General features: G+C 42.7%; 1 protein-coding gene across 1 annotated transcript in view; it reads left to right on the top strand.

Annotated features, from left to right (window-relative positions):
* Positions 1 to 1,634: 1,634 nt before the first annotated feature.
* The window catches only part of LOC124805620 (WD repeat-containing protein 76-like), a 174,621-nt gene continuing 155,922 nt past the window's right edge, over positions 1,635 to 20,333 (top strand). Inside the window, exon 1 of the mRNA XM_047266190.1 lies at positions 1,635 to 1,779. Coding sequence (XP_047122146.1) covers positions 1,747 to 1,779 — 33 coding nt within the window. The 5' untranslated portion in view covers positions 1,635 to 1,746. The remainder of the gene's footprint in view (positions 1,780 to 20,333) is intronic.

Consider the following 20,333-nt stretch of genomic DNA (forward strand, 5'->3'; position numbering starts at 1 on the left):
GATGTCGGAATCCATCGGTAGAAAGGCCAGTGACGCTGTCAATGAGGAGTGTCATTCTACGAATTAACTCGAAATTGAGCTTTTCCATATCTGGAGGTCAGGTTATTACATCTTGCACCTCTGCTATGTAGCGATGATCTAACTGGCTGACGACCAGCGCCAATTTGGTGGAGTCTGTAGTCAAACCAGTGCAGAGAAAACTTGCCACTACCTGTGCGAACAATAAAACTGGGTTGTGAGGCCAAAATGGGGGTAGCCACACTGCCTAATGCCTGTGTGCCTCCCATCTCGCAATTTCCTGTTTCTTGAAAATTCGGCGTGATATTTTTGTATTACTGATTCTATTTCCTCGAGCTGTACCACGTCGGGGTCACTATTATTGTACTCTGTTGCTTGACTTCCAAATTTAACACATATGCTGAGTTCTAGTACAGTGAGGACAGATATGCAACATCTTGAGACAGCAGTTTATTCAGAACAATTAGGCACGTTCATATGTTGAACAATTACAACAATCCACAGAGAAGCTCTTGCATAACTAATTAACATTCAAGCCCGTACAAGTTTGCTCGGGAACCAACTGAGAATTAAAACACAGAAATTAATGGTCTTAGAACTTTGCACTGCGGCATGGAGAAACCGATCACACCGCTCCTGGTGGCCGGTGCATGAACCCTGATGGTGACAGCTTCTTCGAGCGAATCAGCTGCGTGGTCTGCTGCGTGTTGCTACACAGCCCTAGATTTCCTTGTTTATCGACTTAGATAGCAAGAATAATAAGTATCCGATATGAAAGTCAACTGGTGCAAGAGCGAAAATCTTTTTGATGTTTTTAACAAGCATGCCATATCTCAACTGGCTCCATAATACCAAACGTACATCCTCACACAGCGAGAAAAATTACACTGCTACACAACAAACAATGATCCTGAATCTGAGGAAATGAAGGAGCAAGACACATATACGATAAATTAGCCACCAAAAAGCAAACGTTCGGGTTGGGATGGTCCTGTTAGTGCAGTAATTAAAGACTGTGCAACGTTGTGTCAGCGTGAAGATTTTGGTTGTTAATTTGTTGAGGATTGTGTTACTGTAAACCTGTCAGTTTCGAAAATTATTGTGATTCCATGATAGTGGTTATAAATTTTGTCTTTGATGAGTGAATATAAATATTATAACGACGTGCCTGTACAAAGTTTGTTAGTCTCATAAATGAGCCTAGTCTTGGAGATTTGAATCTATTTTTGACGCAAAGTGAAGTTTCATGTTTACGCAATGCACCAAGTGTTGCTCAGGGTAACCCTCGTCATTACAAAATGTTTTTTTTCAGTTTTTAGGCCCTTCTCCTATGTATGAGTTTTATAGGAGAATCAGTTGTAGCAACCAAGATTTGTTTCTCTATTTCGTTTTTATCAACGCCTCTGTATTGTCTTCTGCTAAATACTGCACTTTTGTCAATATTCTTACTCATTATTTCCGATGACTGAATGTTGTAAACTGCACAGACGTGAGGTCCAGTCGGAAGTATGGAAATGGGAACTGGCGCCAGAAGAAAAAGGCTGTAGTGTGGGCTGTGCATGTGCAAGGTTTCCACATAGTTCTTTGGTACGTTGTACGTTCCATTTGGCGCGAAACGTGAGATGTGTTTCGGATGCCTTGCAGTTCTTTTTGTTCTTTGCATTTGGCGCGAAACGTTGGACTGGTTTTGTCATGGTTGGGTAGTGTCAGATTGAAAAACTGTTTAAAATGTCGAAAGCAGGAGTTTTAAGAAGAAGGAAGGTTGGTAAACGACAATATGTGTTAATGTTCGATGTCTGTGCCTGTATTTGTTGTGTTTATATGTGTGCGTTAATGTTACAATGTTACGTAACTACTGAAAGACAGCTACGGCAGATGTCATTTTACGGTTTTTGAATAAAGCTCATGTAGTGTGTTACCAGATTGCTGCAGATTACCCGTTTAATGTAGGATGAGTGAAATAACTTCATACGAACTGTTGAAATGAACTGTTTGTGAGTGGAATGTGCTATTTTTCACTTACTGATGTCGACAGAAATGGCTCAGCAATCGAGAAGTTGTCGTGAAAAAGTTTTTTCCAGAACCTGAAAGAGAAGGAAACATGGATATTAAGTCTCTTCTCAACACGAGAATTGTATGATCAGCTGCAATACGATAATCGCATGATCACCTTCACATTATCAAAATATTAATATTTCGCCATCTGTAGTGTACACCAAGGCCTGAGTGATTTATGCCTTTTAACAGTCTTGCTGCCTCCCTCGTTGAACAAGATCGTCTCTACTGTTTAGCACCTAGGTATTCATTTAAACTATACACGGCTGCAGAGACCCAATAACTGTGTAATTTGTTTCTCAAAACAGATGTATTTTTCAATGCTTTTTATTCTGTGTATGTAAAATGCACCCAGCAATGATACGATCACTCTCGGATACCTTGAGCCATTTCCTAAGTTGTTAATCATCCGTATTTGTCGTAGTGCCTATTGTAATTGTGTACGTATCTGTTCAACTGGGTGGTACTATTTCGTTTCATGTATATTTAGTGTAGGGACTGTCATTAAGTTCCCTTAATTTTTCTGCCGGATAGTCTTGAGGGTCACATTTGCAATGCACGTAACGGCCTTCTTTCAAGTCACTTCCCTATATATATGTGTATGTGCATCATTTCATCAGACTAAAATGCAGGATTATAAGTGGGGGTAGACCAGACCATGGTGTATTGTTAATAACATGTCTGTGTTTACTGTTTTAGACATCTTCCTCATTAAGAATGTTTGTGCTTACCTTTGAGCATACTTTGCAAATAGGTCCTCCTCATCAAATGCTTGTTAACGATGACAACCATGAATTTGTAATTCCTTACTTTTTTGACAACTCCATTACTTAATTGAACGGGAATGTCAGTCTCTGCAGTTTTATTCGCTTGGTATTTTCATGTATGTTGACTTATTTGCACTTACAAATATGATTTCACTGAAGTATAAATTATTTGTGCTACACTAATCAACTGTACAGTATTGCAATCATTGACTTAAAACTTAATTTCTATGTTACAAGTATGCAAGAATTCTGTGAGACTGTAGTATGGATTGTCTATTAACCATTTGTGCAGTTTACTTTTAGATTAGATTACTTTCATTCCAATTGACCCATAGTGAGGAGGTCCTCCAGAATGTGGAACATGCCAGTTGTTAAGCTTTTTTTGGCTACTGGCAAGTTTTTGAAAATGTGTGTTCCTGAATAATGCACACCTTTTTGTACATGAGTAAATGACCATAAATCCTTGTGGAGATTATCCTTATTTCTAGTATTGATTCCATGAACTTAGCTGTTGGTTTGAAAAAATGATATATTTTTAATGACCAATTTCATTAAGGAATAAATATATTGGAAGCAGTAGTTAGTATCCCTAGTTCCCTAAACAGGCCTCTTTAAGATGTTCTTAAGTTCACACCACATATAACTCTTACTGCACATTTTTGTACTCGGAAAACTTTAGCTTGGCTTGATGAATTACCCCAAAAAATACCATATGACATAATGGAGTGAAAGTAGCCATAGTATGCCAGCTTTTTCATTTTTATATCCACTATGTCTGATAGGATTAGCATTGCAAATAGAGATTTGTTTAGATGCTTCGGCAGTTCTGTGGTTTGCTCCTCCCAGTTTAATTTATTATTAAGCTGTAATCCCAAGAATTTAACACTGTCCACTACTTCTATCTGCTTGTCATCATATGATAGGCATATAAAATTATTGAAAGGTGTATTGAGTGCAGTATGTGGTAATTTGTTAAATAATTTGAAACAGTTCACTTTGTGAGTGTTGCCTGTCTTTGTCAGACTGTCTAGGAATATCAGTACTCTGTTTCTGGTGTCATGAAAGTGTATGTTCTCTCTGGTGTTAATTCTGTTCTGTTCTTTTTAGAATATATCAGCGATGCATAAATATAAAGATTTATCACTGTCATTATTTTCCTGGTTGATATGGGGTTGCCAGATAAGTTTGGAATCAATGTATATTCCAAGCAGTTCTACAGATTTTTGGTTCTTCCTCTTTTGCCCAATGGGGATGCGGAATTTTCTCTGGATTACATAGAAGTTTGTTAGCCGAGAACCAGTTTAGTGTTGAGTGTGTTACGTGATTTATGGTGTAACTTTGATAAATCTTGATCTGTGGTGATTAAGGTTGTCATCCACATAGATAACTGGCTCAGACCTAACATAAGATAGCAGATCTTTAATTGCAACAGTGAAGAAGAAAGGACCAAGGACAGAACCCTGAGGTACATCAGATGTGACACTATTCATAAGTGTGTCTCTATTTTGAATTGATACAAATTGTCTCCTGTTATGTAGAGAAGAGTTGATTATTTCTAACTCTGTATTATTTATACTGTAATACTTAAGTTTGACTTGTAGGATGTCAGAGGAGATATAATCAGATGCCTTACTCAGATCACAAAGTTCAAGTGAAACTGTTTGTTTATTTTCAAATGCAGTTAATGTCTGATTAGCTATTTAAAGGACTGCAGAGGTGATATTTTTCCCTTTTCGAAAACCGTGCTGCCTACTACAGAGAAGGTCATACTTTTCAAAATAGTTTCTTAGTTTGTAGAAAATTGCTTCAAATATTTTGGAAAAGATTGGTACAATAGACACTGGTCTACAGATTTCAGGGTGGTGTTTTCCCCCCCTTTTTGCGTATAGGTATAACTTCAGAAATTTTGAGCTGATCAGGGAAAACTCCAACTTCTAGGCATTTACTCATAATAAGACAGTGGATTGCAAAAGAGGTGTATTGTCCTTTGTATTGTGTAGTTAGGTAGCCAGTAGTAGTCCATGGTTTTAGAGTTTGAAATTTTTTAAACTATATTTATAATATCTGTGGGTGTGACAGGGTCACAGTGAAATTCACGGCCTTTAAGTAGCTGATAAGCAAGTATATCAATTGGTGGTATGTCTGACTGTTTAATTTTTTTTATTTTAATTCATTTACTGTAGTTGTAAAATATTTATTGAGCTTTTTGGGCTCAAGTGGGACATCTTGTGTTTGGGCAGAAGTATGTTTTTGTCTTGAAGTATCCCAAGCAGCATTGCATTTGTTTGGGGCCCCTTCTGTGTACTTTTCATAGGCAGCTTGTTTGACAAGTTTAAGGTTGGCTTTGTAATGTTTTTTACATTTCAGGTAGTCTTATAATATATATCATTTTGTTCTGTCCCATATTTGCCATTGATGCATAAACAAAATCCCAGTTTACCTTTCTGAGGGAGTCTGTGAATAACTTGACATATTCCTCTTTCTGACCTCTAACCCATGTCATGCTTGGCTTATTATTTGCAACCTTATAATTCTTATCTGACTGTGTATACTGGTATGTTAAGAGTAGAGGATCATGATCTGCAAAACATTCATCTGCAATGCTTACACTATATAGGTCCCTTGAAAAATTTATTATAATGTTGTCCAAACAGGCATTTCCACGTGTCGGGCTATTGTTAGTATAATATAGATTTATTGATCTGAGTAGGTTTAAGAATGTTTTTGTGCCTAGTTCCTATGTCTAGCAAGTCGACGTTGAAATCACCACGTATTGCTACATTTGTTTTGAGTTTAAAGATTTTTGTCATCATCTGTTCAAATTTCTCGAAAAATAAATTCACATTACTGTTTGGAGATATATACAAGCTAACAATTACAATATTTTGGTCTATCAGTCTTATACAAGTAGATTTGCCATTTAATTCTGAGGAGTATGAACTTACATCTATTGTAGAGAATTGTGTACATTGTCTGATAAATATTGCGGTGCCTCCATTTTTTCCCTCTCGTTTCTATACATTATAGCTGCCAGAATGTACTCTTTAGGTATGAACAAATCTACTTGATGTTCTATAAGCCAATGTTCTGAGACACACAGTACATCACATTTTTTATTTTACAAAAATGTTCCAACTCTAACAGCTTGGTTCTAACGTTGCAAATGTTGACTTGCAGGATGGTAAGCCAATGTTTTTCATTGAAAATATTGATGATCAGTTTGAGGATGTTGTGGCAAAAGTTAAGATGAGAAACCGATATTTGCCGATAAAATAATCACACACCAACCACAGGCACTTCGGGCCAGTCTCAAGTTAGATGATACACCAATCACAATTTCTCCTCATAATAAGCTCGATAGATCCCACGGTTTTCTCTTCCTTTGGGACCTAACACTTGACTCATGAAGAGCTGCGTACTAATCTGGTACAGTGTAGTGTCCCATTTTGTTTGTCCCATCCAGAAGGGACCAAAGATAAGAGTGTAGACACTTTTATCCTAGCCTTCGATGGCAAAATTTTGCCTGAGAAGGTTAAGGTCATGGTTTGTGTGTGATGTCAGGCCTTACTCTCCTCCTCCGATGAAATGTTTTATGTGCCGAAGGTTTGGACACATGTCCTGCCTCTGTTCTAATGAGGCTGGCTATCTGTAGGTCATGTGGACGGCCGTCCCACGAGAGCAGCCCTTGTGACCAACCCTCTCACTGTGTCAAGTGTCTGGACCCTTACACTCCTCATTCGCTGCAGGCCTCAGTGTTCAAGAGGGAAAAGAAAATTTAAGAGTATAAAACACTTGACTGCATGTCTTATGAAGATGCAAGTTTCAAGTTGTCACAGTCCTCATCTCAGTGTCTTGCACGACACCTTGAGGCCCTGTTCATATTCCAGGGCCTGCCCTCCAGTAGGGCGAGGGAACATCAGCCCCTTCATCCCCTACATCCCCTACACATGTAGCACCAGCGGTTCCCACACAATTGGTGTGGCCAGAGATGCCTAGTCATCCCCTGGTGTCAGGGATGAGGGCACCCGTCAGTGTTCCCCCTCTCAAGACAAGGACCAGCAGCTGTGAGTTGAAGAAAAGTACGGTTCTCTTCACTCCCGGAAGATAAAATGGGGAAATCTTTACAGAAATGAAGTCTTGGAAGGATAAGCAGAAAGGTACATTTTTTCTTAGGCTTCGGGCGTTCTGCTTCCTAGCCCTATAGCAGTCAAGCCTATGCACGTGAATGATGGATCGCACAGTCATGTGGACTATGACCTGGTGGCGGTAGCGAAGTAACCACACCCATAATTTTAATTTGCCACTTTCTTAGGCCTGTCACCAATCCTCCTCCAGTGTAACTTTCATGGTTACTATTGCCATTTGACCAAACTCCATCATGTAATGACAACTTATTTTGCAATTGGCATAATGCTTCATGAAACACGGTTTATGGCAGCACCCCTCCCTGTTCTGAAAAACTACCACCCATACTGTACCAATCGCGTTAATGTCGAGAGGGCATCCTGTGGGGTCTGTACCTTCATACGCTCCAATATTTTTGTGAGCAGGTGCCCCTTACCACTGCACTGGAAGCTGTGGTCATTAGTGTCCACCTATCACTGGAAGAGCTAGTGGCACGGCCCTTTTCCTTTTATTGGAGGACTTGATGCCCATAATACTCTGTGGAGCGGCAACACTGTCTCACAGAAGCAGAGTACCAGAACACCTCTTTTCAGATTAAATGTATGCCTACTCAACACCGGAGTTGCAGACCATTTCACTGTGGCCCATAGAAAATTTTCAGTTATTGATCTTGCAGTTTGCAGTCCAAGTACCTTACCCCTGATTCAGTGGCATGCCGTTGGCTACCTTCGTGACAGCGACTATTTGCCTGTTGTTCTCTCTCTCTCTCTCTCTCTCTCTCTCTCTCTCTCTCTCTCTCTCTCTCTCTCTCCACTTACAGACGTGTAGAACATGCTCCATGTTGGTTGTTTTGGAAAGTGTAGTGGCAGGCTTTCTCCTCTGCAGCCCTGTTTGCAGCTAGTCATATGATTGATATCGACAAAGTGGTACAGCATACTATTGATACAATTGCTCATGCTGGAGTGGAAACACCTTATTTAGTGCTGCCTCCTATCTTTTCATGTGCAAGGCTTTGTATCATACAATGTCTCTTTTAGTGAATGGGAGCTTTTCAGCACTTTGAAAGAGTGACACAAGGCCCCTGGACCGGACAAAATCCACAACCAAATGCTCAAACGTGATTGTACCGACAGCTTGAAACATATCCCCTGACTTTTTAAGCCCATTTGGTGGGAGAGTATATTTCTCTTTTAATGGCTGGAGGGTATTATTCCTGTTCTGAAACCCAGATATTTTAACTACCGGCCTATCTCTGTAACAAATGGTCTGTGTAAGCTATTCGAATGATTAGTCAAACACCATCTTTGTTGGTGCATTGAAGATGGAGGGCATATATCATGATTCCAAAGTGGCTTTCGGGCCTTCTCGTGCACCACATATACCTGGTTCATTTGGAATCCGCAGTACTTTCGCGCATCACCAATATGTGGCTGATTGCTGTCAGGGTTGCCACAAGTTCTGGAAATCAGGGAATTTTAAATGTATCAGGGAAATTTGAAAAAAAAAAGTTTGAAAATTTCGTTTTGGTCTTGGTAGATGAAATGTTCTGTTCACTGAGATGTCGTGCTTTGTCGTTGGCTTGGTGCAGCTGAGTATGTGCGCCTCTTCCCTGCTACCTCATTCTTACTGCTTCTCCCTTTTCTACCACTTCCCTCAGATTGCAGTCAGTGCCGCCACTATTTCTTGTCGCTAGCCTAGCAGCTGCTGACGAGAGGTGTGAGGAGTGGTTAGTTTGGATCTGATTCTCAGACTGTTGATGCAGCAGCTGGAGATGGTGGTCATGTGAGCATGAGTTGTCTGAGCGCTTGTGTGAATGTGTGTGATCTTGTTTTCTGACAAAGGCTGTGACCAAAAATTTAGTTGTGAGAGTGTGATTGTCTTTTCTGCGTGCTTGTCTGTGGCTGAGCGATCATCTTTATGCTTATTTCATCGACATTGTGTCTGTGACACATGAACATAGTTTATCCTTGGAGCCAGGACTGCGGTGCTCCTTGGCAAGCCAGAGGACACGTGCAATGTATTTCAGGAATTGTGACTGTACCACCACAAGTACATTGTACAGTGCAGCATTTTATAGGCATTTTATTTATTCTGATACATTTTGGCACTTTGAAAGTAGTTTATATATTAGAAAGTGTGGACAATAAGAAGAAGGAAATGGTTGCAGTGGCTGACACGTTGTACACTATGTACTTACGTATGTCTTGAAGAAAAACCCACACAGTACCTGTAAAATAATACACACAACACTATGGGTCATAACCCACAAAAGTGAACATCGTCGAACCAACATTTTATTGGCGGTCGGTACCTATGATGGTTTACACAACTCTTCCCTGCCCTATACACTGTTTTCCAGGGGCCTACATTTTTCCTAACATTATTTCTGAAATCAGAGAAGATTCTTCAAATCTGTCTTGCAACCCCAACAAAATACATATTTTTGTCACCAAATATGTTTTTGTTTTATTGAAATAAAGTATCAGTGGTCTAGATGAAACACACACATCTAAAAAAAAGTTTTGCATCACCTCAGTTCCAGGAGTTTTGTAACCTGTACAGAAAATTGGAATAGAGATCGACATAAACATCATTTCCGCTCTTTTTAGTGCTAATGGAAACCACACATTGCATATTGTACCACCATACAGAGAGACTTTTCAGAGGTTGTGGTCCAGATTACTGTACCCACTGATACCTCTAATACCCAGTGGCATGTCCTCGATGGTCCCCTGTAGGGTTTGACCTCCATATTTCAAAATTTTTCCGGAGAGTGAGCCAATTGGGGAAGGGCGCCTTGCATGGTGCATCGTGTCCATCATGCATTGAGATCTTTAGCCCACTTTCTCGTTGTCGCATTGCAGTGCCGCTCATTCTCCATCCCTTGGGCAAGGCTACATTCCTGGGTGTGGTTTTTTTCATGCACAATGCTGTGTCGCTTTCTGTGCCGACAACGACCTTGGACTTCTTTGCACCTGATATTCAGCATGGTAGCCAGTCCACTGTGGTGGGGCTGCCATTTACCCTGTTGGTTGTAGCACCCTGACAACACAGGGATCTCTCTGCTGATGACTGCGCTGTTAACTCCCTGTGTATGCCAAGTAGTAGATGCCTATCTCCCTGGGACATTGGGACTCCCGACAATGGCCATCCTGCCAAGTGGCCCTTGCTGTGGCTGGGTGGTACCCATGGGGAGGGCCCTTGGTCCGGCCAACCCTAAGCATTTGCGGGCGCACTTCAATGCGCTGGTGTACGAGGTGTGGCTAGAAAAAAACCGGACTAGTACTGGTGAAACAATAAAATGAATGCAATAAGGCTGAAAGTCGCGTGGCCTGTCACGTGACTCTCGCTCCGCCTACTGCTCGTGTTTCATCTGCCTCCTGCACTCAGTCTGCCCGTGGCGTCTGTTTTAAGTAGTTGACGTTTTGTCTGTGTGTCGGAAAATGTTGAGTGTACAGAAAGAACAGCGTGTTAACATCAAATTTTGTTTCAAACTAGGAAAATCTGCAAGTGAAACGTTTGTAATGTTACAACAAGTGTACGGCGATGATTGTTTATCGCGAACACAAGTGTTTGAGTGGTTTAAACGATTTAAAGATGGGCGCGAAGACACCAGTGATGACACTCGCACTGGCAGACCATTGTCAGCAAAAACTGATGCAAACATTGAAAAAATCGGTAAACTTGTTCGACAAGATCGCCGTTCAACAATCAGAGTAGTGTCTGAGTTAACAGGAGTTCACAAGGAAAAGTTTCAACATGAACAAAGTGTGTTCAAAAATGGTTCCAAAGTGTGTTACAATTGAACAGAAGGAACACCGAAGAATGATTTGTTCTGACATCCTGGAAAACATTGAAAGTGATCCCACCTTCTTACAAAATGTTATTACTTGCGGTGAATCGTGGTTTTTTTACTTACGATCCCGAAACTAAACGCCAATCGATGCATTGAAAAACTCCTGGTTCTCCACGACAAAAGAAGCACGAATGTCAAAATCGAAATTCAAGGCAATGATGATTGTTTTTTTTGACATCAAAGGGATTGTGCGCATTGGTTGGGTACCAGAGGGACAAACAGTGAATCAGCATTACTACGTTAGTGTCCTGGCTACCCTACGTGAGCGAGTATGGAGAAAACGGAACGATTTGTGGAGAAAAAAGTCATGGATCCTTCACCAAGACAATGCCCCAGCTCACAGTGCGTTGTCAGTGAAGACGTTTTTGGCAAAACACAACATTCCGATCTTAGATCATCCACCCTACTCACCTGATTTGGCCCCCTGTGACTTTTTTCTTTTCCCTAAAGTCAAGTCAGCTTTGAAAGGAACTAGATTTGAGACTGTTGAAGCAGTAAAAGAAAAAGCGACGGAAGTAATGTATGGACTTACCAAAATGATCTGCAGCATTGCTATGAACAGTGGAAAATTTGTATGGAGCGGTGTAGAGACCGAGGAGGAGAGTACATTGAAGGAGATAACATGAAATTGTAAATAATTGTAAATAAATGTTTTTTCCAGCATCAGTCCGGTTTTTTCTAGCCGCACCTCGTATGACTCCAAATCGTTCCCCTCCCTGGCCACACCACCGGAGGAACGAAAGTCTAGGGCTGGCGGCGACGCTTTTTCCCCCTGGTACCTAGTACGTACGAGAGCTGTTTGGAAGTCTTTCATGACGATGAAGCCTCAGTTCTTTGTAGAGCATTTAGAGGACAAGTTTAGGGAGGTGGAGGGCTTGTCTAAAATGGTCTCTGGGTCAGTTTTGATAAACACAGCATCCTCTGCCCAATCACAAGCATTACTCACTTGTGACAAATTGGATGATGATCCTGTTATCATCACACCCCGTGAGAGTTTAAATATGGTCAAGAGTATTATCAGGGTGTATACGACCCGGGACAGCCGGGAGATTCTGGAAAAACCCTGGAATTTTTTAGAATTCCGGGAATTTTTCATTGTTTTAGTTATCTGTTAAATTTTTGTAATTTTGACTGATAAGAACCAATACTCTAACGAAGGATATTACTGTATACCACTTTTGCAGAATAATACTGCAGCAATAAAACATGAACGAGAGAGAAAAAAAGGAAAATAAGGCTTAAGTCGCAAAGGAAATGCGCCATATACAACAACAAAACACTGTGCTCATAACAAGTGTCTGCCAACCAGTGTGTCAAAGGCTTTAGGAAGAATATGCAATGCATCCTAAAAACAAATTGGCTCCGATGAGCGTGACGTGACAGCTGTTTACATTAGACTCATTTTAGCAGTTGCAGGCGGGGTCTTGCGCGTGCACAGTTGAGTCGCGTGTGAGTAGTACCCCAGATCACGTAAGATCTTATGTGATCCGCTTCTGGCTACACATGTGTGGCTTTGCGCCGCTATCTAAATTGCTCCAGTTCAGAAATCGTAGATCCGGGGCTGATGCACAGAGCAGTCAGAGTTGTAGTGGGGAGGTGGGTAGTCTCCACGTGACCTGTGTTTACATTTAGTGATTTTGCTGTTTCCTCTTCGGTTATTGCTCTCACATTAAATGAAAACAAAACGGATTTCTGTGGCCGGGAGCTACCAAATGAATTAAAATACGTTCGCATAATTACCGAAGGCTAAAATATGTTGTTAGTTTCAGGTTTTATTTCCACCTTTCTGACAGTAAAGCATTAATTGCCTTGCAGAACAATGAAGTTATTTTTGTCTGTTTGCTAAAGAGATTTGGCTTTCATTAATCTTTTGCGCTGAGGCAGTCAATTTATTTGAAATGAAGTGTTTAATTTAACACTGTTGGCTAGTTTCAACTGTTCGCTGCATTTCAAGTGCACGTTTTCCATTTTCTAGCTCATATGGCATTATGCCATAATAATGAATGAAACATGAGATAATAAGAGTACTGGTACTCAAGAAAATTTACATCCGAATCTGGACATACGATTGTGCACTTTGTCGAATTATGCATTTTTCCGAAGCTCATGAAGTATCCTCTCATGTCTTGTTTCTTTTATGACATAATGCAAGATCTTTTAATGTATTGCACGTACGAGCATGCGGGCTTCCTGCGTCATCGTAACTGCGCAGGCGCAGTGATGCCTGTTATCTGGCACTGTCTGGCAACTGCTGAAACGAACCAATTTCTAGCGGGTCACGGGAAAATATTGCAAATGATGGTTTGAAAAGTGTTACTTTCAAAGTAAATTTCCTTTTACGCAACATGAACTATGTGCGAGAATGTACGATGAATTTCTTAGATCACAGAGCGTTTGACTCTCATTCAAAAATCTACTCTTTGAGGACGACCATCTAGAAGAATTTCGAACCCAGAAGATCAGACATTTACGTGGTTATTAAAAATTTTACTCGCACATTTGTGTGATGTTTCTTAAAGGATAACACGCGCAAAAAGATCAGCATTATATGTAGAAGCTTACCTTCTCTTGCAGCTTATTAATCTTTGAGACGAATATTATTTGTGAAAGCTTTGTTTTCCTTGTAGCAATACTATGTCTATTAATTTCCACCATTAACTTTTCTTTTTTGTGTGTTTGCGCTACTTAAGAGTGATCTTGCTATTGGTTGACTACAACACGTGTCCTATGCTGTCATCAGCTGGCGAGATCATGTGACATGAGCTATGACTGGCTTACAAAAGCGTCGCAATTTAGATTTCAGGCAGTGTTTGGTGGAATTCGAATTTATACCACCGTAACAAGAAAAAAAATGCAGCGTACATGTTGCTGCACATCACAGATATTTCCAAAACGTGTTTTTTTTTCCTCCTGGGTTTCGTTTTCTATAGTGCCGGCAAATTCTATGTCTGTGTAGAAAATCGTAAACATTCTAAGGATTGATAAGTTTTACAGCGCCGAGGAAAAGTATACTGTCACTTAACATGGAAAAAGAGTATTTTCAACCGGGAAATCCGGGAAAAATCTGGGAAGTTTTTTTTTCTTGTCCATGTATACACCCTGATTATATTCTGCAGGGACCTTCTTTTGCAGTCTGATGACGAGCTGCACACCAAGGTAGAGCAGCAAGGTATTCATTTCGTTTGGTGTGTTCATCGGGGCCAGAGAATTATCAGGTTATCACCGGTGCCTTCATGTTGGCCTTCGAGGGTGATACATTGCCCGAGAAGGTCAAGGTGATGGTCTACTGCTGTGACATCAAGCCCTATATCCCTCCCACCATGCGGTGCTTTCAGTGCTGGAAGTTCAGCCATATGTCTTCCCACTGTACTTCCAGCCTTACATGTCATGATTGTGGGCGCCCATCACATGCCAATACTCCATGTGCCCCGCCTCCCAGCTGTGTCAACTGCGTAGAGCATCATTCACCTTGCTCGCCAGACTGCAGGATTTTACAGAAAGAGAGGAAAACCATGGAATATAAGACCTTGGACCAACTGACCTACACTGAGGCTAAGTGGAAGTTTGAACACCTCCATCCTGTTTGTATGACCATCTCTTACGCCCCCGCTACAACTGTTCTAACCCCATCAGCTCCACCTACCCCAGTCACCTCTGAGTCGGAAGACTACAGCTGCCCACTTGATGGTGGGGAGCAATTCCTTCCCTGTTGCTTCTGCACCACCTACTTTGGGAGCAACTCCTCTCCAACCATCGGGGACTTCTGTCCACATTTCTAAGCTGGAGAAGCGTCCAACTTCTTCGGCAGCCTATCACTTGCAAGGGGTCCCTTGGGTCTCTCCCTTCCCAGGTTTCTGCTAGGGGGAAAGATGACTTTCACCAGTAGCTGGTTGTAGGGTTTCACTCGCATCCTTAGTCCTGGAGACTAAATCAGTCAAGCCCTCCCAGCCAGAGAAACTCCAGGAGCAGCTAGAGAAATCCAAAAAGAAGACTTCCAAGACCAATGGAATGGCGGTGGCACCCACACCACTGCTACCTACAAGCTTTGCTTCTGAGGATGAGGATGAGTTGGAGGTTCTGGTGTCAGCTGAGGACCTAGATCTCCCTGGACCCTCAGACACCAGGGATACAGACTGCTCAGGAAATAAATCGGTGGCAGCAGGTGACCCTGAAGTGTAAACTGTCTCATTGAATGTTCCATGCCTCCCCAGCCTCATGATCACATCATTCTCCAGTGGAATTATGGCGGTCTTTTCCTCCACCTGGCTGAGCTACGGCAAATGTTAAGTTTTACAGCTACTTCCTGCATTGCCCTCCAGGAAACCTGGTTGTTCGCGGTAATGTGTAAGCCTGCCCCGCATGGCTATAAGTGATATTGCAGGAACCGTAGCGACTATAATAGTGTCAGGTGGAGTTTGTGTCTTACTGGCCGAGGCAGAGATGTCGAAAATTTACTGTCACAACTTGACCTCTGCCTCTTAAATACAGGTGCACCATGCATTTCAGTGTGGCACATGGCACATACTCGGCCATTGATCTCTGGGTTTGCAGTCCTGATCTTCACCCATCTCTCCACTGGAGAACACATGATGACCTGTGTGGTATAGTGACCACTTCCCCATCTTCCTGTCACTGCCCTGGCATCAGACCAACGGACGCCTGCCCAGAAGGGCTTTAAACAAGGCGCACTGGGAAACTTTCACCTCTGCTGTCACCGTTGAATCTCTCCCACACGCTAACATTGGTGTGATGGTTGAGTAGATGAATACAACTATTGTTTCTGTGGCAGAAAATGCAATTCCTTGCTCTTTAGGGTGCCCGTGGTGAAAGATTGGCCCGGTGGTCACCAGAAGTTGCTGAAGCAATTATGGAGCGTTGGCAAGCTCTACAGCGGCATAAGCGGCTCCCTTTCCTGGAGCACCTCATAGCCTTTAAACGGCTCCATGCCTGTGTTCACCATCTTATAAAACAATGGAAGCAGGAATGTTGGGAGAGATAAGTCTCGACCATTGTTTGCCATGTCACCTTCCCACGTATGGGTAAAAATCTAATGTGTTTTCAGGTACCTGACCCCAATAGGTGTTAACATAAGTGGTGCATTATCCAACAAAGAAAATGCGATTGCTGAGCACTATGCTCGAGCCTCTGCGTCGGAGAATTACCCCCCCGGCCTTTTCCACCCTCGAGCGGTGGCTGGAACGGAAAGTTCTCTCGTCCACTATATGCAACACTGAATCCTATAATGCCCCATTTACAGAGTGGGAGTTCCTCAGTGCCCTTGCACATTGTCCTGACACCGCTCCTGGGCAAATCAGATGCACAGTCAGATGATTAAACATCTCTCATTTGACTACAAGCGACATCTCCTTGTCATCTTCACCCGAATCTGGTGCAATGGTGTCTTTCCATCGCAATGGCGGGCAAGCACCATCATTCCAGTCCTCAAACCCGGTCAAAACCCGCTTGATGTGGATAGCTATCGGTGCATCAGCCTCACCAATGTTCTTCGTAAGCTGCTGAAATGTATGGTGTGTCAGCAGCTGGGTTGGGTTCTGGAGTCACGTGGCCTGCTGGCTCCATGTCAGGGCGGTTCCCGCCAGGGTTGCTCTGCCACTGATAATCTTGTGTCCATCGAGTCTGCCATCCGAACAGCCTCGGCAACACCTGATTGCTGTCTTTTTTGAATTACATGAAGCATATGACATGACTTGGCGACATCATATCCTTGCCACATTGTATGAGTGCGGTTTCTGGGGACCACTCCCGATTTTTATCCAAAACTGCTTGTCGCTCTGTACTTTCCGTGTCCAAGTTGGTGACTCCCATAGTTCCCTCCATATCCAGGAGAAGGGAGTCCCACAGGGCTCTGTATTGAGTCTCTATTTTTAGTGGCCATTAACCGTGTAGCAGCAGCTGTTGGGCCCTCTGTCTCACCTTCTCTGTGTGCAGATGACTTCTGCATTTCGTACTGCTGCTCCAGTATTGTTGTTGCTGAGCGGCACCTCCAGGGAGCCATCCACAAGGTGCCATCATGGGCTCTAATCCACAGCTTCCAGTTTTCAGCTGCAAAATCGTGTGTCATGCACTTCTGTTAGTGTCATACCGTTCATCTGGAATCAGAACTTTATCTTACTGACAATCCACTCGCTGTAGTGGATGCATATCAATTCTTAGGACTGGTTTTCAGTGCCTGACTGACATGGCTACTTTGTCTTTGTCAGTTTAAGCAGAAATGCTGGCAGCACCTCAATGCTCTCCGCTGCCTGAGCCATACCAGCTGGGGTGCAGATTGCCCTATGCTGCTGCAGCTCTACAGAACCCTTGTTCAATCCTGCATTGACTGTGGGAGTGTTGTTTATGGTTCGGTGGCACCCTCGGCGTTGCGTTTACTCGACCCAGTGCACCACTGTGGTATTCGCGTAATGACAGGTTCTTTTAAAATGAGTCCGGTGACCAGTGTCGTGGTGGAGGCTGGAGTCCCTCCCTCCATTGAAGGTTAGGTGTGCACAACTGCTCGCCAGTTACGTTGCATACGTTCGTAGTTCTCCTCCGCATCTAAATTACTGTCCCCTATTCCCACTCCCGCATCGGTGGCCCTGGTCAGGGCTGATTGCGGTTCGCGTGCAATCCCTTCTGTCTGGATTTGAGTCCTTCACTTTACCACCTATACTTGAGGTCCATTCATATACACCTCCATGGTGTACACCTAGGCTGTGGCTTTGCCTGGACCTTTCACATGGCCCTAAGGACTTGGGTAACTGTGCGACTCTCCGCTGTCACTTCTTCTCGAGTCTCAATATGTACCGGGGCCATGAAGGGGTTTACATTGATGGCTCGTTGGCCGATGGTCATGTTGGTTTTGTCTATGTTCATGGAGGACATATAGAACAGCAGTCCTTGCCTGATGTCTGCAGTGTTTTTGGCTTTATTTCATGCTCTTGAGCACATCCGCTGATGCCCAGGTGAGTCATTTCTCCTGTGTGCCGACTCCTTGAGCTGCCTAGAAGCTATTGACCAGTGCTACCCCTGTCATCCTTTGGTAGTGACCATCTAGGAGTCCATTTATGCCCTGGAATGGTCCAGTCTTTCAGTGGTGTTTGTCTGGACTCCAGGTCACGTTGGAATCCTAGGCAACGAACTTGCCAACAGGGTGGTCAAACAGGCTACGCGGAAACTGCTTCTGGAGATGGGCAACTCTGAACCTGACCTGCATTCTGACTTACGCTGCAGGGTTTTTTGGCTTTGGGAGACAGAATGGCATAACAATATGCACAACAAACTGCATGTCATTAAGGAGACTGCGAGTGTGTGGAAGTCTTCCATGATCAGAAATAGTCCAGGAGTTACCAGTGGATGTCCTTAGTGTGTGCACATTGAAGGAGGACACTATGTTTTATTTAGCAAATCACCAGAAACAGTATGTTAATGAAGAAAATATGCACAATAGAGAATTACAGAATGAGGCAGAACGGCTGTTAGAATACTGACTTCATATTCCAGTGGACAGAGCTACTCTGTCTGGCCATCCTGATTTGGGTTTTTCTGGATCTCTAATGCAAATGCCAGGATTGTTCTTTAACCTAAGCCATGGCTGATTGGTTGGATTAAAAAAGGGGCAAAGGGACCAAACTATGAGGTCATCGGTCCCTTGTTCCGAATAAAACAATGCTACAAGTGTGAGAATAAAACAAATGAAACTGACAACACAAAATGGAATGAAAGGAAAAATAACAAGAACGATGAAAGGCAACAAACGTGTAAATGGACAAAATGGGACAAGAAAACCGCAGGAATGCAAGAAACGGGATGGAGAGCGAAACAACAAAGCAGATGACCATGGCTAGCTAACCATGAGAGTAAAAAGGAGAAGCCAGCCACTCTGCAGCACATTAAAACCTCCACCCTAAAAGCACTAGGGTGGAGGACACAGAGGGCCAAAGGACATATGCTAAAACTTAGATCAAATTATAAAACCCACCCTCACAAATAAAACGTAAAATTAAATGAACCAATGAGGCATTGTCAGATAAAATTAGCAGCAATGAGTCCGGTAACCCAAGACTCCGTTGTTGGGCAGTCAAAATGGGACGGTGTACCAGAAGATGGGCCACTATCAACCGGTCACCGCACCGACACTGAGGCAGGTTTTCATGGTGCAGGAGGTAACTGTGGCCGCCCAAGCATGGCCTTCGGGATCCGGCAGAGGACAACTCAATCCCTGTGAGAGGCCCTCATTGAAGACTTCCACACATTCGCAGTATCTTCACGCTGTGTTAGCTGACAGTCAGTGTTCATCTCTAAAAACTGTGTTTGCCACACAATCTATGGATTTATCATGTTTAAATTCATACTAGTCATTCTATGTTCAGTGTTAATTTATTACATACTGCCCAATTGTAGACATCTGTGAAGTTTCATTTGCTTCCTCAGTAGGAGTACTGATATTTTATCAAGTGTGTGTGTGTGTGTGTGTGTGTGTGTGTGTGTGTGTGTGTGTGTGTGTGTGTGTGTGTGTGTGGGGGGGGGGGAGGGGGGGGGAGGGTCTCTCTGGAAAGTCATTGATATATATTAGGTTGGTGCATAGGTTCATAGCATATTTGTTTTGCGTGAAGGTATTCTGGTTGCAGTGGGTTTATTTACCAATTGTCATTTTTTTACTTGTGGTTCACTGTTGCTATTTGAATTTACATATTGTCATTTAGAGATAATGAGTAGAGATGTGGATGCAAGAAAATGGAGTGCCAAGTGGGGAAATTGGAACATTTCAAAGATATTCTTCCATTAAGTTCAGTCGAGGGGTGACAGCAGTTGAGGCAGCCAGAAACAATGCGCCATGTATAGGGGTAATATTATTGGATAGAACATGGCAAGAAAGTTGTTTTCTTGTTTTAAGGAGGATTGTTTTGTCATTAGTGACTCACCATGTTCAGGAAGAGCTTTGGGGTTTGATGATGATCGTTTAAATGCATTAATCCACAATGATTCAGGTCAGTGTACTCTAGAACTGGCAATTGTGATAAACTGCGATCATTCCACCATTGTGTGGCAGTTTCATTCAATGGGGAAGCTTCAAAAAATGGGTGTGAGGGGACTGCATGTTCTAAGCCAGTCACAAAAATCAGTTGGTGGCTACGTGTTCATCTCTGCTTGCTCATCGTCAATTGGCTCGTGAACAACACTGTCAATTCGTATCTTGAATCATTACTGATGACGAGAAATAGTTTGAATGAGCCCAAAGAAGGTGACAACACTCCATACAAAGACCTGTGTACATCCATAAGATAGTGTTATCCATCTGGCAGGACAGCAATTGCTTCCTTGAGGTGTAACCGTCACTGCTGACATTTATTGTCAACAACAGAGGCTTCTTGCAGATGCTGTCAGAGAACAATGACCAGGAAGACTGTGTGAAGTGATGCTACTCCACGGTAATGCCTGTCTGCATTCTATTAGACTGCCAAAAAGTATTATAGAGGATTTAGGTTGGGAAGTCATTCCACACCCACCTTATT

This window comes from Schistocerca piceifrons, chromosome 1 (assembly GCF_021461385.2).
Source record: "Schistocerca piceifrons isolate TAMUIC-IGC-003096 chromosome 1, iqSchPice1.1, whole genome shotgun sequence".
Lineage (NCBI taxonomy): Eukaryota > Metazoa > Arthropoda > Insecta > Orthoptera > Acrididae > Schistocerca > Schistocerca piceifrons.